This window comes from Ips typographus, linkage group LG11 (genome assembly GCF_016097725.1).
Source record: "Ips typographus isolate SLU linkage group LG11, UJ_Ityp_2.0, whole genome shotgun sequence".
NCBI lineage: Eukaryota > Metazoa > Arthropoda > Insecta > Coleoptera > Curculionidae > Ips > Ips typographus.
In genome coordinates, this window is record NC_138432.1 from 6949139 (window position 1) to 6967866 (window position 18728).

The following is an 18728-nucleotide window of genomic DNA, read 5'->3' on the forward strand; positions in this document are numbered from 1 at the left end:
ATTCGAACGATCAAACAATTCTTTGTTGAATCAAACAATTATTGCCTTTAGCAAACACGACCGAATGCAAATATCTGCTTTACATCCGCTACGAAAATTTGCATTATTGGGTCAAATTGACAATTTGGGGCATGGACTCTGCCATTAGGATTTGATTGTTACGTAAAATACACCCTTCGGTTGTTTATTCTGCCGATTCAAATGTGGATTTCCTCCCCGATATATCTCTCATTGAGGGTGTTTGAATGAACTCTTATGTGAGCGTGAAATTAGCCAGTTTAGCTCAACAGGTTTGTTGCCAAATAAAAGCCAATTAACTACTCACTATTTATCACCTTTTAAGTTGTATATTTAACGAAAATGAACGACACTTTCCACTACTATCTTTAGCACACAAATCGCACATGTCGTCTGTTATAATGAGCAATTCTCTCCGAGGCAAAATAGCAAAGTGCGCATGCAATTGCTCTACAAACAGTAATAATTACAGTCATAATGGATCTGGGTCTCAAGTGCAAATTAAACTTTGCAATTTGTATGCATGTGTGATCCTGAATCGTATATTCCTTCCAAATGTGCATGGTGCGATCATTATGAGAAGAGTTTTAAAAGGTAAGCACACTATACAGAAAACCAAACTAAATTATGATGGCGTCATAGATAAAGAGAATTGCATTGATTGGGATAACCTGGCAAATAAGTTTGGAATTTTTGAAGTGACAATTATTGAAATTTCTAGCGTCCTAACCTAAATGGGGAACAAAGAGTGGCAATTAACCTGGTTAAAAATCATTATGCAGAACTAAAAAAAAATTAAATAAATCTTTCAGACTACTTTTAAAAACGTTCGTGACAAAACTACTCTGATTTACATAAGGATATATTATTGAATTCGAAACTGAAATGCAGAACAATAAATTAGACACGCAATACTTGTTCAGTATAAGCAAAATGCAAATGCACCCATAAAGCGTTTTAGAAAACAATAGGTTGCGACAAATTAATACGTCACGGAAGTCACTTAAAAGTAAAAACTATTTTACAGGCGATGTACTGAACTATAATTTTAGTTCAGTCATATTTAGGTAAGTATAACCATTAAGCTCAGACAAGCATCGAAAAAAACCACTAATAAACCAAAATTCGTTATGGAAAGTAACATATTCTGCTCTACAGGGTGTCCCAACAATGTACAGGAAACGTACGACAATGAAGTCTCAAATTTTTGAAAACAATTCTTGGAAAGGTGATAAAGGTTATAATAATTACTGGAACATTTTCAGATCTAACTAAATTATCAAAAACCGGGAGAAGTATGTTTGAAAAACAAAAAAAAATCCAAAAATCATCACTAGATTTAATTAAAACAAGTCTTAATTATTCCCTTGAAATTTCGTCAGTAAATGGACTTAGCTACTTAGCATTTTCCACTAAACGAAGCATTGCTGAAAGGTATTTTCTGCATATTTTTACAAAAAGAAACTGTTTCTCACTGATGCAGATTATTTTGGGCAACTGCCATACTAATAATGGTAGTACTGGCCACTTGGCAAGGCTTAATAGTCTATAATCACTATAAAGAAAGGCCAGTGATTATAACAGTGGACAAAGGATACTCTTTCTGGAAGTTCACTTTCCCTGCAGTCACTGTATGTTTTGAGGAATTGGAAACCGATAATTATCTAAAGAGAACTTTTAAAAACTTAATTTTGTAGGTAAGTCTGTTAAGGTTGACTTTATAAAGTTAAATTTGTTTACCCTAGGCAATACAATATCTCAGAAAAAATTTTGGATGTAGAATTTGATGAGTTTGTTGGGTATCTCAAAGACTTGGCTTTTAAGAATTATAGACAATATGAAGATTATGAACCGTATGCTAAAGGAAAACTTAAAGAATATCTGAAGCCTGAGCAATATTTGGAAGTAAGTTCTTTACTAACCTTTTAGGAAAGTTTTAAAGTTTTTTCAAGGTTCTGGATAAAGTGGTGCTTATAAGACATGTGAGAGGATCAAGTTACATAGGGTTTCCTTTTAATCAGTCGAGACCTGTACACCGAGTGTTTACTGAATATGGTCCTTGTATGGTGGTCAACCCTAACACTAGCATTTTCTACACACCTCAGTAGGTTATATTTCCTTACCAAACCACTTTTAACTCAAACTATCTATTTACATCAGATATTTTAACGAAACATTACCTTATAACGACTACAACCCGATCGAATTCTCAAGTAATCAACTTGCCAGTTTTGTTGTTAAACGACCTAATACCACAAAACCTTGTACAACTTATGTAAGTCAATACTAAAACACCCAAACAAAGTTAAAGTAAAATTTTTTGATAGTTGTACTTTCACGCTCCCAACGAAATTATGGATATTTTGGACAGGAGAGAAATATTGGAGAACGCCTATGTTGTTCCTACTTTACTTAACGTTGAAATTGTTTCAGCAAGTAATGAAATTTTACATTTAGATGTTCAGGTAAGTTGTAGTTGAATTATGATTTTTGTACTTCAATAAGTAGTTTTTTAAGCAAAGAAACTGTAGACTACCATACGAACATGATAAAACTCCTTTAGAACATAGCCCTGTTTATAGTTTTAAATTGTGCAAGTTTGAGTGTAGGATACAAATGTCTTTAAAATACTGCAATTGCACTCCTTATTTTTACAGAAGATTAGGTAAAATTAGTACACTTATACACAGATTTTGGTTCTAAATAATTGTTTTCACAGCTGGGGAGCCCATCTGCAATTTATCAGGACTGTATTGCCTGTCCAAGTACAGGAGTAAGTTTGCTGGTTGTATACAGGGTGGTCTAGTTTTAAATGTCAATAATTCACCATTTGATAGCCCATCAAAAAATAAGTTGACATGCATTATGTCATTTTCCTAAGGAAGACACAGACCTCCAAAGTTCAGTTTAAAAAATCGTTTTCTTGCTACAACTATCAGACCGTTGGACCAATGTTGATCAAATTTGGAACAAGTAATTATGAAATGAGTACTCGTTATGTGATGTAAATGACATTCTTCAAAATTGTTTAGACGCGTCGATATAGGGGAATAGTCTTTATTTTCTACGCTCATTGGATATTATTCAAAAATGACAAAAATGTCTACTTGGGTTATTGTCAATATCCTCTATTTAAGACTATTAAAACTATTATAAACTTATTTCAAATGCAAATTTTAAGCTTTTGATGTCACTTTTCATTGGTACAGAGTCCAAGTCAATTTTCAAGGTTGAAATGTGTGAATTTGTAGTCAAAAATTCTAGATAAAGTAGTTTTTCATGGTTACAATACTTTTTCACTACTAAAGTTTTGCAACTTATCTGAAAACTATAACGACTGACTACAAAGACAGTTTTTAAGCCTTTAACAAAATTTTCACATTTTCCAAGTCAATTGTCAAAGCTAAAGTCTTTCAATTTGTCTGAAAACTGTGAAAACTGGTTACAAAGACAATTTTTAAGCCTTTCAATTTAATTTTCACCGTTTCAAAGTAAATTTACTAGTTAATAAGTCAATTCTCAAAACTAAAGTCTTTAAATTTGTCTGGAAATTATGAAAACTGGCTACAAAGACATATTTTAAGCTTTTTAAGTCAATTTTCACCGTTTTCAAGACAATTTTTAAGTTGGGTTGGGATGGTTTTGGTTCTTTGAACGTAATTACTCAATTATCTCGTAAACACAGTTTCAAATCCGAATTTCATAAGAGATACTTATTTTGTCAAGTTGAACAAGTAAAGAAAAAAAAAACTGAAATTTTTGAAAAAAATCTAGTGACGTAGAGAATGAAGCAGAAACATAAACCATCTTTCTGTATTTACACCACTGGACAGTTTCGACAAACGTCATTAACATCAGAATTAATTTCTTATGAATTTGTTCTAAATTTGACTAAAATTGCTCCAGTGGTCTGACAGTTATGACAAGAAACCGTTTTTTTTAAACTGAACTTTTATGAACTGTATTTTCCTTCAGAAGCATTTTTCAGGAAAATGACATAATAAAGTATGTTAACTTATTTTTTGATGGGCTATCAAATGGTGAATTATTGACATTTAAAACTGGACCACCCTGTATTTAAGGTTTTTTAATTTTTTTTTTAATTTTTAAAGGTAATTTGATATACACAAATGACAGTACTATTAACTGTCAAGCTTGCCCCCAAAACTGTGACGTAAATATTTACGTATCAGAGGAAAAACAAAAACCGTACGAGTTTTTGCAGACGACCTATGAAACTTCAATGGTCATTCCTAATAAAATTTTCGTGCGAAATGTGGCATTTTCACAAACTGACTTACTTGGTAGTATTTTTTATAGTTCAAAGTGAGTTTTAATTATTTCATTGATTTTAGTGCAAATTGGTGGAGTTTTTGGTCTATTTCTTGGCTGTAGCCTGCTGAGTGTCCTCGAAATAATCTACTTCCTAACTCTAAGATTGATTTGTGCAGTATGTCGCTCAAACACGACATAATAATTTTTCCAGTTGCAGCCCATCTGTTTTTACTTCACCTGATTGATCGGTTACACTTGCACAAACATTTGCAGAAAGCTTTCATTTAAAACTGACATAAAACGGAATCCATTACAGCGAAGAAACTCCATTTCGTTATCGGGCCATAAAGCGCTGATTAAAGGAAAATGTAGGAGTGGAAATCCGAAAATATATATGAAAATTTTAAAGAAGTTTCCTTTCAATTCGATAAAATGTACGACTTTATGGTTGGCATTAACGATGTCGATTTTACGAAAAAAGGAAAAAACTTTGCATTTTAAAGAGATGTAATCAACGAGCTGTGTTTATCAATCCTTTCAATTTTTTTTTGCTTGTTAAGTTAAAATATAAACTGTTCAATGTGTTCTATAGATAGAGTGCATTATTAATAAAACACAAGTACTTTTACTAATTTGATTGCACGATACTAAAATATTTAATAAAATGATTGTATGTATGTACTGAGCTAATTAATTAATTCCTCACTTCAAACTGCATTCTCCACAATTTTAATTTTTGATAAATAATCAAAACCATTTCACTAATTCAGGTGGTGCGTCGGGCATAAAAATAAAGATTTTTCGGGGCTAGGAACGCGCAAAACCCCTTTTGTAAGAGGATTTAGCCACGTTGGAAGTTAAGCTCAGTAGAGTCATTAATCACCTAGATACAAGTTGAGCTGAGTGGCGCTGTTGCCGATTTTGGCTTTAAAACGGTTTAAAATTCGATTCGCCCAGCTATAAAGTGAAGTCGGTAATCCTTTGATGCCAACCTTATCTTATGATAAATTGAAAGACTGATTGGATATTAAATAATTATAATACATAAATATGGATTAAGCCATAAATAAATCCAGCTAATCCTAGCTTTCTCGTCATGTCGTATAAACAGGAAAAAACAAAAAAAAAATTACTCAGTTATTTAATTAAAACATTGTAAATTCACAAATCATCACAAGGTCCACTTTTGACAATGGTTAGGGTGTTAATTCCTCTAGCTTTTTGCTTAGCTACTTCGCAGTCAAACAGACATCTGTTGCTGTAGGAAATGGCATCTGACCCGCACAATGGATCATAGTTCATAGGGCAAATGCACATACCCTGATCAATTGGCTCAGCAGTGTTGAAACCCATCAAAAGGACTACCAGGAAAACTGACAACAACCACTTCATCTTTGTTACTTTAGTAAAATACAAATTTGCTATGAGCAATGTTGCTGTTCCATCCAAGCTTAAGTGTAATTCCTTATCTCTATAACGATTTAAGTGTGATTAACTTACCTTAACCGATCAACTAAATTAACACAAGCTTATCGTAATATCAGATCGTAAGTCAACGTTTAGTATCAAGCTTCTGTGTCTACAAAAAACATGAAACGCCTTATCATCCTTATCGTTCTAGTAGCTGTAGTGTTAGCTGATGAAGAAGACGAAGTCAGACCACGCAAAAAGCGATATTTGCAAATTCTACCCGATTTACATGCAGATGCTTCCGAATTTACAAACAGCACCGACGACGAAGGGTCTCTAGTTAGTATAGAAGCTTACTGTACATGTCCCAAACTGTACGAACCACTTTGTGGTTCTGACGGTAAAACTTACAACAATCGATGCAATTTTGATTGTGAAAACCGTAAGTTGCTGATGGCAAAACAACCAGGAATGTATGTGGTTAAAGAGTATCCTTGTGAAGAAGAAGCTGAACTGTAACAATAAATAAATTTGGTGGGTTTTGATTGTTTACTTTTCCTTTCCTGTTTTGTACTTGAATGTGTAGAAAATCATTATAAAACAAAAGATTCAAGTAGGGCAGGATGGTTTAAGGTACATATCTGCAAGAATATGAATGATAAATCAACTTTTTATTTTGATTGGAGACAATTGCAAAATATTGAATCGTATGTTCAACTGCAGGCTGAACCAGCAATTTTAGTGGAAAAAACAGCAATTTCTGATAATTCCTGCCACTTAACTGAACTATACTGTTTTAATTCAGTGAATAGACAAAACGTTTAACTTTTTTCAGGCCAAAAAAACCAGTTAAAAATGAACAAGTATAGTATCTATTTACAATTAGAGTATATTTACAGTCAGTAAATCAATTTGAAGTCTAAAAACTTAGCAACACGATAAATATCTACAAGATTCAATGAAATCAACAAAACACAATTTTTCATTATGTAAGTTTATGAATAAATTTTAAAATATTGCTTACACAGCTCAATCAATAAAATTTTGTCTTTTGAAAAATGTGTTACTGTATATTCCTACGTGCTACATATCCTATTATTGTGCAGTTATTATTTAGGAAAAAACTGGGTTAGGGTCAGCTGTATAACTTATATACAACTAACTCTAAATCGTTCTTGAAAAGAAAAATAACAATAAAATTAAATTGCACATATTTTGTACGTATAGTAGTATATACATTATGGACGTTGAATGGTTCACTCATATTTAACCTTTTTTCAAGTGATTGATAGTCTTACCTAAAAAATCGACAACTTAATTACAGTTTATTATTGAAAGATACAGTTTAATTAGGTTAGGTTATGATTTGGTTGAATGGTTTAGGTTAGTTTCCATGGTCTCACAGAGTCAAGAAACTAACCGAAAACATGACTATTTGTTACCCTGTACTAAAAATTATTACAATAATTCCACTATTCCGTGAATAACTATATACAAAAAAGACTTTACACCTGACAGTTCGTCACTAAACAGCCGATTAAAAATCACACGTAGTAAATTTCCCATTTGCACGTAACTTTGATTTGATTAAATTAATGATAGGCTCACATTCTTAGCACGTTTGCAGAAATCATCTGCTAACGATCATCAGCATCATCAACATACAAACCGAGATTAACGGTATACAGTGTTGTCCACTGCTCGTTTGCATCGCTGCTGGATGTTCACCTGAAACAAAAAAGAAAAATAAAATCCACAATTTCCATATAGAAGTTCAGTTCGTTCTTATGGGAGTAAAGTTTACTGGAACTAAATTTAGCCGATATGAGTTTTAGTTTCTGTGAATTTCAACCACAAAATTGTCCACTTATCTTTCATGAAATGGGAAAAATGGCTTATAGGATAGCTGACAAGTTCCGCTTTTATTTATGGCGAAACGGACGTAGGAATATAAGTATCCGCAGGGTTGTTGTACCCTTTTAATTTTATAGGTCGACCGGCCATAAATGAAAACAAAACAAAACAAATCGGAGATTCTTATTTACTGTTATGGGTGGTTTTATGGGGGCTTTCACCTAATTGTTAAAAATTAATGGGATGATTTTTGTAGGGGCTGGTAAATAAATGACCAACATTTTCTGTTTGATTTGAGCCAAATATTTAAATCCCAAAGGATTTACCAGGAAGAGTAATGAGATTAGATTTTGTTTGTGTATTTAATTTTTTTTTAAACTTAGTTCATTACCGGTACAGAATTTTGGTTTCTGTTCCATTGAATTTTCAATTCATGTCAAATATTATAAGATATTGTAAGATTCCATGTGCAGTATTTGGGTAAATCACAAATTACCCACTGAGCTGAGATATTTGCATAAACTCCAGTACAGTGGGTGATTAGCCAAAAATGCAGCTTTCAACTTGCTGTATTTTTTTACCAATCACAAACCCTCACACCTTCAAAATTGCCCGCCCTGTATATGAATTTTCGAACTGACTGTAATTAGGAGAATCTGTAAAGCAAGAGTTGTTTTGGCCACCACGTATGATCCTACTTTTGGCGATTGCTTTAGATGTTGTTTCACAGAAAAGCCAGGTTCAAAAATAAAGTAATTGATAGTTACAAAGTACAACTTTGGTATTCAATTTCTGCAAAAATGACAATTTATAATGTTGGTCATGATACTATCTCTCTCTCTATATGGTTAAGTTGTGTACTTTTATTAAATTTGGTGATATTATCCGGTTATTTACCGGTAAGGTAAAGTAAAATTGAAGAAAAAGAAAAAAATCAATGTGACAAGAAAATTAACCAATTTTACCAGTAAATTCAAATTTGGCCAATAATTTACTGATAATTGTCAAAATAACTGTCATAAATCTCAGAAACACAACTTGTTTCAAAAACTGTATTAAACTGTAATTTTTGTAAATTCTAGGCAAACTTTGACAGTTTTGAAAGTCACAAATACCACGTGGTTTTTGGATGATAATTTAGCTTAGCAGCCACGTGACCACTGTCTAAATCATAATTCTCAGAAACACGTTCTATATCAAATACTGGAAAAAAAAACTTAAAAACCCTAATTTTTGCAACTTTTGGGCACAGTTTGACAGTCAGGAAAATAATTGTTTGTCAAACCCACTTGGAGTAAGAAAATGACAGTATTAAGCATATTTTTGGAATCTCCATTAAATTTCCTATCCAATAACCTGAAAAAACACTACAAAATTGTGTACAGTCAGGGAGAAAAGCCGTGTCAAAGTTTGAACTGCCAGAAACACAGTTTGAAAAAACAGTCAGTGACAAAATTGCCTGGTAAAACACACTTGGAGTAGGAAAATGTCTGTTTTTAGCACATTTTTGGAATCCTAATTAAATTTCCTATCCAATAACCTGAAAAAACACTACAAAATTGTGTACAGTCAGGGAGAAAAGCCGTGTCAAAGTTTGAACTGCCAGAAACACAGTTTGAAAAAACAGTCAGTGACAAAATTGCCTGGTAAAACACACTTGGAGTAGGAAAATGTCTGTTTTTAGCACATTTTTGGAATCCTAATTAAATTTCCTATCCAATAACCTGAAAAAACACTACAAAATTTTGTATAGTCAGGGAGAAAAGCGGTGTCAAAATTTGCTACCAGAAACACAGTTGAAAGGACAGCGACAAAATCGCCAGTAAAATCCACTTGGAGTGGGATAATGACTGTAATAAGCACCACATTTTTGGAATCCCTATTAAGTTTCCTATCCAATAACCTGAAAAAACACTACAACATTTTGTATAGTCAGGGAGAAAAGCCGTGTCAAAGTTTGAACTGCCAGAAACACAGTTTGAAAAAACAGTCAGTGACAAAATTGCCTGTAAAACCCACTTGTAGTAGGAAAATGACTGTTTTAAGCACATCTTTGAATTCCTCATTAAATTTCCTATCCAATAACCTAAAAAAAAACAGTACATTATTTTGTACAGTCAGGAAGAAAAGCGGTGACAAAGTTTGAAATGTCAGAAACACAGTTTGAAAAGACAGTCAGACACAAAATGGCTTGTAAAACCTACTTGTATTGAGAAAATGCCTGTTTTTAGCACATTTTTGGAATCCTAATTAAATTTCCTATCTAATAACCTAAAAAAACACTTCAAAAATTTGGTACAGTCAGGAAAAAAATCGGTGTCAAAATTTGAACTGCCAGAAACACAGTATTTGTAATATACCAGTAATTTACTCATCGCTAATTAAATTAGAAAAGGGTTTTTCCAAATATTTTCAGTAAGTTGTTCCATTTACTCGCTGAATTATGTCATACAGTAATCGAAACCACCTTCAAAAAGGTCCGCATTATTTAGATGTTATTGATTTTCCATTTCATTATTATTAGTGGTACCTATCCACCTTAATTATTGCTAATAAAATTTTATAGTAATGGTCAGGTTTTAATCAATTAAATTCAGTATTGGTAACAGGTTTCGGCGTAATTGCCACCATCAGACCGTACGTATCACGCAAGGGTCACACATTATTGGATATTTTCGATTACTATAAGAATGGAGAGTGCCCAATTCTGGCTAATTGAATTATTTGATGCAAACATTAATCACTGGACTCTCGTTATAATTTGAAATTGATTTCATTGTACAGAACATATCATACAACAATAAAAGACTTAATAAAAATTTAGTTTTAAAAACAACATTAAAAGAAAATATCGAAACTTCGAACATCTGGCGAGTTTTGATCGAACCCTCTATACATAAAACGTATTACGGTTTCGTAATGAGATTTCGGCGCAAAGAACTGGGTACATGAAGGTGTTTCCTATTGGATTAACCCCGAGGAGATTGGAGTTTTAATATTAGATGCGAACTTGTGCGGAAAATTTATTTCTGGGCCTGGAAACTAATAGGGCGTAAAACTTCAGACGGAGGTGGAAAATTAATTTTTCTCCTTTGACGTTCCGGGGATCGTAAACTATACAGTTTATGCAAACGTTTGGTAGGTAATTGAGTAAAGTGTTACCATTTAGGACGTGAACCACCGCAGATGCAGGACTGGCATTGGACGGCATGCAGGTGTAGTTTCCAGTATCAGACAGCAGGGCTTTGGTCACTTGGAGTTTGCTTGTTGTTCCCACTCCAGTTTTGTCAGTTTCTAGACTGATACCACCTCTAGGTGAGTCAAAATCTACTATTGAATGTCCATGATACCTGAAAAAATCCAAATAATCTAATATTACAATTCTACAAGACTTGATTAACTTACCATGAAATCGACGAAGGAGGAGTTGAATGCACATTTACTGTACACGTTAAAGATATGGTGCTGCCTTTCTTTACGTAAATTTCTGGAGGACCTGCAATACTTGCCTGGGCATCTGAAACAATAGAAATAAGCTTAAAAAACTACAAAGCTCAGAAATCAAGCAAGTGTTTAAAACTATCAATTGGTAAAATCCAGCTTTACGGAACTACTGAAACTAAATGGAAGCTTTTTGAGATTCTTAATTATAAATACCTTAAATTTCCTGAAAACTAGCTAACTCGGTTGAAGTTCGAGGTAATGCCTAACTGGCACTTAATTCTCCCGAACCAAGTATTAATGTTCAAAGTGGCTACAATAAAATTTATTAGCGACTCCAAGGCTTGCCTCTGAAGCTTTTATAAATAGCACGAAATTTGTCTAAGCCTTACATACACTCCCTTACCCGACTTATTAGGTGGTTAAGTTAAATGTATCCTCGTAATTGCCATCCACCATCTTAATGTTAAGTTTCAAATTGAATTTAACGGAAACTGTAATCACTAAGTTAAGTTTCTTTCATTCAGACTTTCTTAAAAATGTCACTTTTGTTTGTCCATTAAAAACATTTCATCCAGTACACGTAGTGTTTACAAGTAATTAAGTAATCCGAAGGGTGGAAAACTGAACAATTCTCTAACCCTTTAAGGTAAGTTGTCGGATAAAGCATTGATTTGGACCTCTTAGAACTCGCTAATTCCACCAAATTAGAGGGAAAATAACAGTTACTTAAGTTAATTAAATTACCTCCCATTGCGAACTGAGTGGAATGCAAAGGATGTGGTGTGGTTACTTTAGTAGTGTAATCATTTGTTATTTTACGCTTACGTAGACTATAACTTTGCTAAAGGGTACGAGAAATAAGGGTTTATAGTTGTGTTAAACACTGCTGGACTTCAAACTTTAGCTTTTACGTATTTTGCAAAAGTAAACACACATAAAACTGTATAAAGTAATAATTTCCAACAGACAGTTTTTAAAAGTTTTAAATCTTTTATGAAATATCTTAAATTTTAAGCTTTACTTATTGCCAACTTTTTCTTCTCTAAAAGTTAGTAATAAATAAAACTGAATCGATCTTTGCCATTGTCTTGCATTCTATATAAGAAAAGCAATTCAATACTACTTTGTATTTATTTAAAGACGAACTGAATTTATGTTTGAGTTTTTGCATTTAATATCAGCTTATTTCAATAAAGTTTGATTCGGTTTTCTCTGGTATAACTGAAAATATATTCGTCGGTTTAAGTCCCCACGATTATGTTTTTATAAGTTTCGTATCGATTTGGGGGTTTTTGGAATAAAATTTATATTTTTCAAGATAATAGACTCAAACAATATGGAATATAAGCTGGTTCTATTGAAAATAATTGAATAAAACGTGAAAAATTAATATATTTATCTAGTATATAGGACAAACATCCCAATACTTATAAAATCGGATGAAAGGCCACAAATATGACAAAAAAAAAGAAAAAAAACAAGTAAACACACATTAAATTTTAATTATAATGAAATTATATAGATAGTGGGATCAGACAAAAACACCAAATGAAGAGAAATATTTGAATTATTTTTTTTCCGCAACAATAAACGACAAAAAAGATGTTTATTTTCAACCATGTATGTAATAATGTTATTTCTTATGTGTAAAGGTGGAAAAATGAAAATTACCTGCACTTACTTTCCACCCGGGTGGAAAGTGAGTACTTTCCACCAAACCAACCAAAACTACCAAATTAAAAAAAAAATTATATAACATAAAATTTATATTTTATTTTTTTATTATTTATATTTTTTTTATTATTAAATATTAATTTATTTATAGTGATGGGTAAATTACCGGTTAAGTAAATATTAATAATAACTTATAAATACTGTGTTTCTGGCAGTTTAAATTTTGACTCCGCTTTTCTCCCTGACTGTACCAAATTTTTTAGTATTTTTCTAGGTTATTGGATAGGAAATTTAATGCGGATTTCAAAAATGTGCTTAAAGTAGTCATTTTCTTACTACAAGTAGGTTTTACAGACAATTTCGTCACTGGCTGTGTTTTCAAACTGTGTTTCCGCTTTTCTCCGTTAGTTCAAACTTTGACACCGCTTTTCTCCGTGACTGTACCAAATTTTGTAGTGTTTTTGAGGTTATTAGATAGGAACTTTAACGAGGATTGCAAAAATGTGCTTAAATCAGTTATTTTCTTACTACAAGTGGGTTTGACGAGCAATTTTGTGTCTGATTGTCAAACTGTCAAATTGTGCTCAAGTTTTCTTGCAGTATTCGAAACAAAACGTGTTTCTGAGATTTATGACCAATATTTTGACAATGATCACGTGACTGCCTAGCTAAATTATCTTCCAAAAACCACGTGATATCTGTCACTAATGTAAAAACTGTCAAAATTCGCCTAGAAATTGCAAGAATAAACAGTATAACATAGCTTTCTTACAGTTTTTGAAACGTGTTTCCGAGAAACAGTATTGTCTTAATTTAAACATGAGATAATAAAGAAAAGTGACGAAAAGCTGAAAATGTTATTATTTCAGAAAAGGCTCCATAAGAAATTTATAAGATTTCACCATTTCATCATCACTTTGTCAGAAAATGTCATTTATTCAATTACTAATAAACCTCTAAAACAATAAATAAATCAAAACAGCCTTTTATTCAGTCTTTAGTAAAATTAGACTTATAAATTTACTAGTAAAATTGGTAAATTTTCCTGTCACATTGAATTTACGCCCTTCACTATTTATTTATTCTTGCAACCAGATTTGAGGCCTTTGAGTTATGCAGTTTTTACTTTGAAGCAAACTGGCGTAAAAATGTACCAAATTTCAGATAACAGATTCAGGTTGGTGTAAAGTGAAACAATTCCAAACTGAACAACTCTGATGCATCTAAGCCAAACGCATAGATTTATATCAACTAATTCCGCTAATTAACATTCCTTAATGACCCAAAACCGAAACGTTCCATTCTGTTATCGCCAACCGCCGAAACTGAAACTATAATTATCGCCCCCTAAATAATTTTAGAAATCCGCTTTACTAATACCTGCACCAAAGCGAAACTCGGACTTAAAGTCTCGCTTTTCTGAACTTTAAACTCGAAAATTAAACGGGGCTTTATCCGAGCCTTTATCCTCGAGTTAGATAATTTCTTAACTTCTAAAACTTTGCGAGGTTTTAACTTGACTGCGGAACAGTTTTATTGTGGAAAGGAAATTGTAAATAGTTGCCGTATTATGTCGGGAAGTTTTTGAGTGAAGTTTTTGGTACAAGAAGACTCTTACCAATTTTTTTTTGCGGTGAAATGCCACGCCAACAGAAGCTGGAAAAAGGAGTTTAGTATGGAAGAGGTGGTGGAACGTGGAAATTATTGCTCGAATCGAATAAGGCGATCCGAAGTTCCATAACAATTCGATAGTGTCCGTGGATTTTATCTGTTTGGGACGTGAGAAGCCAACCAAACTGAATTCAGTGGCCTTTGCTTATTATTAGTTCAGTCCAGATGTCGTCGGAAATGCAATCGTACTTGGAAAGTTCCAAGAGTAACGTTTAGGAACAACTGCCTCTATCATCAACAATTTAAAAGCTAAATTGAACAAATTACATGCAAGAACAACATGCACCAGGTACCTTTTCTAACTCTCGTATCTTGGTGTGTAGCAGCAAGAGAGTTGAGGTCTGCAACAAAAAAGTAAGTGACAGATAACGGAAAGAAGAGAAGGAAAAATAAATAAGCAAGAATGGCCGGAAAATGACCGCAAAAAATTATTCATTTGCGAATAGCGATTGTTATCATAACGGAAACAAATCGAGCAGCGCCGAAAGAAGTTACTATCCGTCTACGAAAAACTTATTCAAGCGCAGTTTGACAAATAGGGGTCAGATATAGATAGTGACTTGTCTGATTTGTCAAAGTTGGAGGAAAGTCGGCTTTATCGCTTCCAAAACTAACCGGAATGGGAGGGCCGATTGTGCAAATGAGCGTGGTTCGATAAGTCAAAAGTTAAATGATGATCTTTCTTTTAATTACTCGTGTTTGTGCAGTCACGCTAAGAGGTTGTAATAAAATGCAAATTAAGTCTGAAAATAACTGTTTAACGTTGTTGGGATCATTCATGGAACTACAGAAGAACACACGGAGTCCGCAAAAGTATCCAAAATAGAGGCAGCTGATTACAATTATTAAAATAAGAAAAAAAATAGCATACCGTTAAATATACTTTTTAAAAGAGTTGTAACCAGGTAAATGAACTAATCCGCGTTGCTGTTACGAATAATAGTAACAAAATAAATGTACTTCTCTAATTTAAATTTCTATTATTGAATCCAGTATTAATTAAGAAATTCAATTAAAGTTTTTGTTTTGATGAAGAGAAACTACAACGACAAAACCTTACAGAAGATAAATGAAGTGGTATTTGAATAAATAACTAATGGAAAATTCAGGTGCAACGAGCGGATTGATTAATCATAAGTGCCTGAACTTTTGCAGATTTCTCTCATATTATTTTACATAAACGTTGTTTTGTTCGTTTTTGACAACCACACTTGACGAAGAAAGATCCAGTGATTTATGTGCAGCCTTCACACTGAGAAGATTAATACATTCCTAAATTTAGTAGGTGATACATTTGAGAAAAAAACTGAAAATTGCACTTACCATCAACGTTTAGCATTACAGGAAAGCTGATTTTAGGTTCGGTGTTTACTTGACACTCGTAAACACCGGCGTCCCGTTTCTGCACGTATCCTATCCTTAGGTCCCAATCGTCACTGTGCTCCGGGTGTCTAACGCTAAATCTCCCATCTCCTGTATAAGTGTGAATGCCGGAAGTTAGAATGTGCAAATCCCGTTTTCTCATCCATGAAACCTGCAACAGTGCAAAATGCAAACATCTTGGAAAATAGAGTTTAATTATTATTCCAATTACATCAAATGTGCTGAAGAAAGCGAGTAGCGACACCATTAACAGACGGTTTTTTTCCTAAGTAAACTCGGTCCAGATTTTAATTTAGAGATAAGGGCTTTTTGATGCAGCTTTAAAGCTACCCGGAAAGTTAAACACCCTATTTTGTTTTTAAAGATTTTTTTCAGTAGTATCGTTGCAGCTATTTTCAAATTGTTACCGATAAAATGAGACAGAATGCACACGATTACGCTGCATTTATTCTGGCTATTTATATATTCTGCTACTAAATCTGATTAATTGATAACCAACACACAGTGAATTCAATTATTTTGGAAATACCCGTTTAATCACATTGAGAGGTTTTATTAATTATTTTGAAAGTTATTATTTTTATGTCATTAAAACACTTGATTCGATTAGAATTTTCATAAAATTGCTTTGTACAGTTCCAAAAAAATAAAGGTTAAATTAATTTAAATTTATAAATTTTAGGTTAAAGCAAAACCAGCAGGGTTCCATTTTTACCTTAATTTGTACGGTTTTTTAATTCGGAAATATGGTTAATTGAGATATCTCAGTTTTATTAACTAATTAACAGTAATGTTAAAGTGATTGAGGGTACGAGTTTTATAATATTTTTTGTCTGCACAATAGTTATTGCTTTATTAGGAGTCTCTCCATATTCCCGTCTTAAATTTTAATTTTTCAACGTCAACGAAATAAACTGAATCAAGTAAAATTCAATTTAACTTCAGATAATATAAACAGGAGTACAAGTTGCTGTAAAACTCCAGCTTTTGTCCACCCTGACCGACTATCAAGCAGCTTTTATCTGGACCCCCTGCCGCATCATAACTTTCTCTCTCTATCTCTGCACCGTTCCCGTTTATATTTTTAATCATACACGCGGATTTAGCCCGCATTGTCCCCACTTCGACAATAATTACTTGCGAAACAAGAGTTATTAAAGCACAAAGCACCAGGTCGCTGTGAAAGAGCTTCGTTCTCAAACGGAAAGTGAATATGAATTATTGATTCTGTTGCTCAATGGAATATTAATTGCGCGAGCACTTTTAGTTGGTAATTTCACTAAAATGTAAAGGAAGATAATACATGAAATAGTTGTGAGTTAAAAACTGTCTGAAAAACAAACGGAACCATTTAAAGGACGTCGGAATTTGCTTTTCGCGGTTTCATTAGTCGCTGCGCCATATCGGAAAATGGAATCGTTCTCACTGTTCTCGCTAATGCTTTAATGATAGCTGCGCAACACGAAAACGATATTAACCCCGCAGAAAATAACAATATATGGCACTTTTAGCCGAATAGATTAGATTCTAATGGTAAGCCATATTAGGAGGTAAAATTTACGTTTGAAAGTTTGCCGAAAATGCATTCACGTTTATGCCTGAATCGTTTAAGTGCTGGAAGTTTGTTCGATGGGGGTGCAATAGGGTCGGGCAGAGTTATAACAATCTAGCACTAATTTAAACTTAATAATTGGTATAGTTTGTCTTTGGTTCTGAATCGGGTATGTTGCGTGATAATGCTTTATTTTCCATTTTGCCTTGTCAATATGCAAGTTTAATAATTTTGAGGAAAACTATTGTTAAACTCTACCTAAAGCTGAAAATGTCTTTGCTCTGATTCCTACTAAAATTGTGTTTTGTCCAGTTAACCTATATGAAATTTTGAATTTTTATATTGTAGATCTAATATGAAAAATAGTGAATATTTGAGAAGAATAAATAATATCATATATAGAGAAAAAGCAGATTAACGTTTCTCGTCTAATTGACTGTTGAACTCTCTCATTAAATTCCACTTTGATCATTATTTCGTCCAGTATTTTTATGGTATTAAGTCTTTTATATAATATTTCTTTTAGTTCTACTAGTTTTTGGTTATTTTTGCTTAATTTACGTGGTTTTACTTAAACATTAATCCAACAGGAAAAATCAAGCAAACTAGTTCAAGTTTTTTTCTCTACATAAGCAATTCTTGACTCGTATAATCAAATTTATTACTGTAAAACTCTTTTACTACTCTTGTGATATTGTGAAGTAATGTAGATTAACTACTACTACTACGTTAAGTGGTTCCCTATGCAACGTAAGAGTTTAGGAGAAAATTGATGAGTTCTAAATCCGACTTTAAGTCCTATTTGCACAAGAATACGATCACCTCAATACTACGTTATGTGACACTAATTCCAAGTTTATAATGTACGCCGGCAGTTCCTCCAATTTTACCGTAAGAATATATTTCTTTATATAATGCGAAAATCCAGCTATTGTATTATTAACTCCCTGAATGTTACCTGGGTTGCCGGTGTTGTGTCCGTTTCTATTTTGGCTATAATCCTTAAACTCTAAATCTGGCAGGCTTATTCTTGTGTTAATTACCAAATAAATTGGGCTTGGCAAAAGCCCCCGATTAAACTGCTTTGAACTTACTTTAAGCCACGGCTCGAAATTGAAATCGCGGCTTGAAAGGGACCAAATTTACTGACTTTAAATTAGACCAGAAATTTTAGTGCGGCGATATTAGCGGCTGGTTCGGTTATAAACAGATTATGTTAAACTGGGATTAATCACAGTGTGCGTTTAATCGACCATAAACTGAGGAACACAAAAGTTTGTTCTAACTGTTATAATGTGTGACAGTTACACAAAAATTCATATTTACTAGCAGGAGTTATTTTGGTTAGGTTAGAGTTTCAATAAAACAAAAGCTGTTTACTGTAGTGTTACCCAAATAAATGTTTCACTAAAAATCCATTACTGTATACAAAGTGTTTTAAAACGAA

The 18728-nt window shown here is 32.9% G+C and overlaps 3 protein-coding genes across 7 annotated transcripts in view; 2 read left to right on the forward strand and 1 right to left on the reverse strand.

Annotated features, from left to right (window-relative positions):
• Window positions 1-428: 428 nt before the first annotated feature.
• On the forward strand, window positions 429-4970 carry LOC145735182 (pickpocket protein 11-like). 4 transcript variants are annotated; one of them, XM_081988976.1, is made up of 11 exons: window positions 491-612; window positions 1284-1452; window positions 1502-1711; window positions 1764-1923; window positions 1971-2122; window positions 2179-2293; window positions 2346-2483; window positions 2536-2683; window positions 2738-2791; window positions 4131-4322; window positions 4374-4970. In XM_081988976.1, the coding sequence occupies exons 1-11, from the start codon at window positions 594-596 to the stop codon at window positions 4490-4492; spliced, it is 1476 nt and encodes a 491-aa protein (XP_081845102.1). In that variant the 5' UTR covers window positions 491-593; the 3' UTR covers window positions 4493-4970. The 4 variants fall into 4 exon arrangements, with proteins under 4 accessions (XP_081845104.1, XP_081845106.1, XP_081845102.1 ...); XM_081988977.1 differs by lacking the exon at window positions 491-612 and adding an exon at window positions 679-1085; XM_081988978.1 differs by lacking the exon at window positions 1284-1452 and having other exon boundaries at window positions 429-612.
• Window positions 4971-5831: 861 nt separating this feature from the next.
• LOC145735185 (serine protease inhibitor Kazal-type 1-like) lies at window positions 5832-6242 on the forward strand. Its single transcript, XM_081988985.1, has one exon. It carries the CDS (start codon window positions 5884-5886, stop codon window positions 6220-6222), a length of 339 nt encoding a protein of 112 aa, XP_081845111.1. The 5' UTR covers window positions 5832-5883; the 3' UTR covers window positions 6223-6242.
• A 316-nt stretch (window positions 6243-6558) lies between these two features.
• The window catches only part of LOC145735183 (zwei Ig domain protein zig-8-like), a 132453-nt gene continuing 120283 nt past the window's right edge, over window positions 6559-18728 (reverse strand). Inside the window, exons 4-8 of one of the 2 annotated variants that reach the window (XM_081988981.1) lie at window positions 15670-15880; window positions 14640-14687; window positions 10963-11074; window positions 10720-10907; window positions 6559-7431 (exon numbers count right to left, since the gene is read on the reverse strand). In XM_081988981.1, coding sequence (XP_081845107.1) covers window positions 7334-7431; window positions 10720-10907; window positions 10963-11074; window positions 14640-14687; window positions 15670-15880 — 657 coding nt within the window. In that variant the 3' untranslated portion in view covers window positions 6559-7333. The remainder of the gene's footprint in view (window positions 7432-10719; window positions 10908-10962; window positions 11075-14639; window positions 14688-15669; window positions 15881-18728) is intronic. The other variant, XM_081988982.1, reaches the window with a different exon arrangement.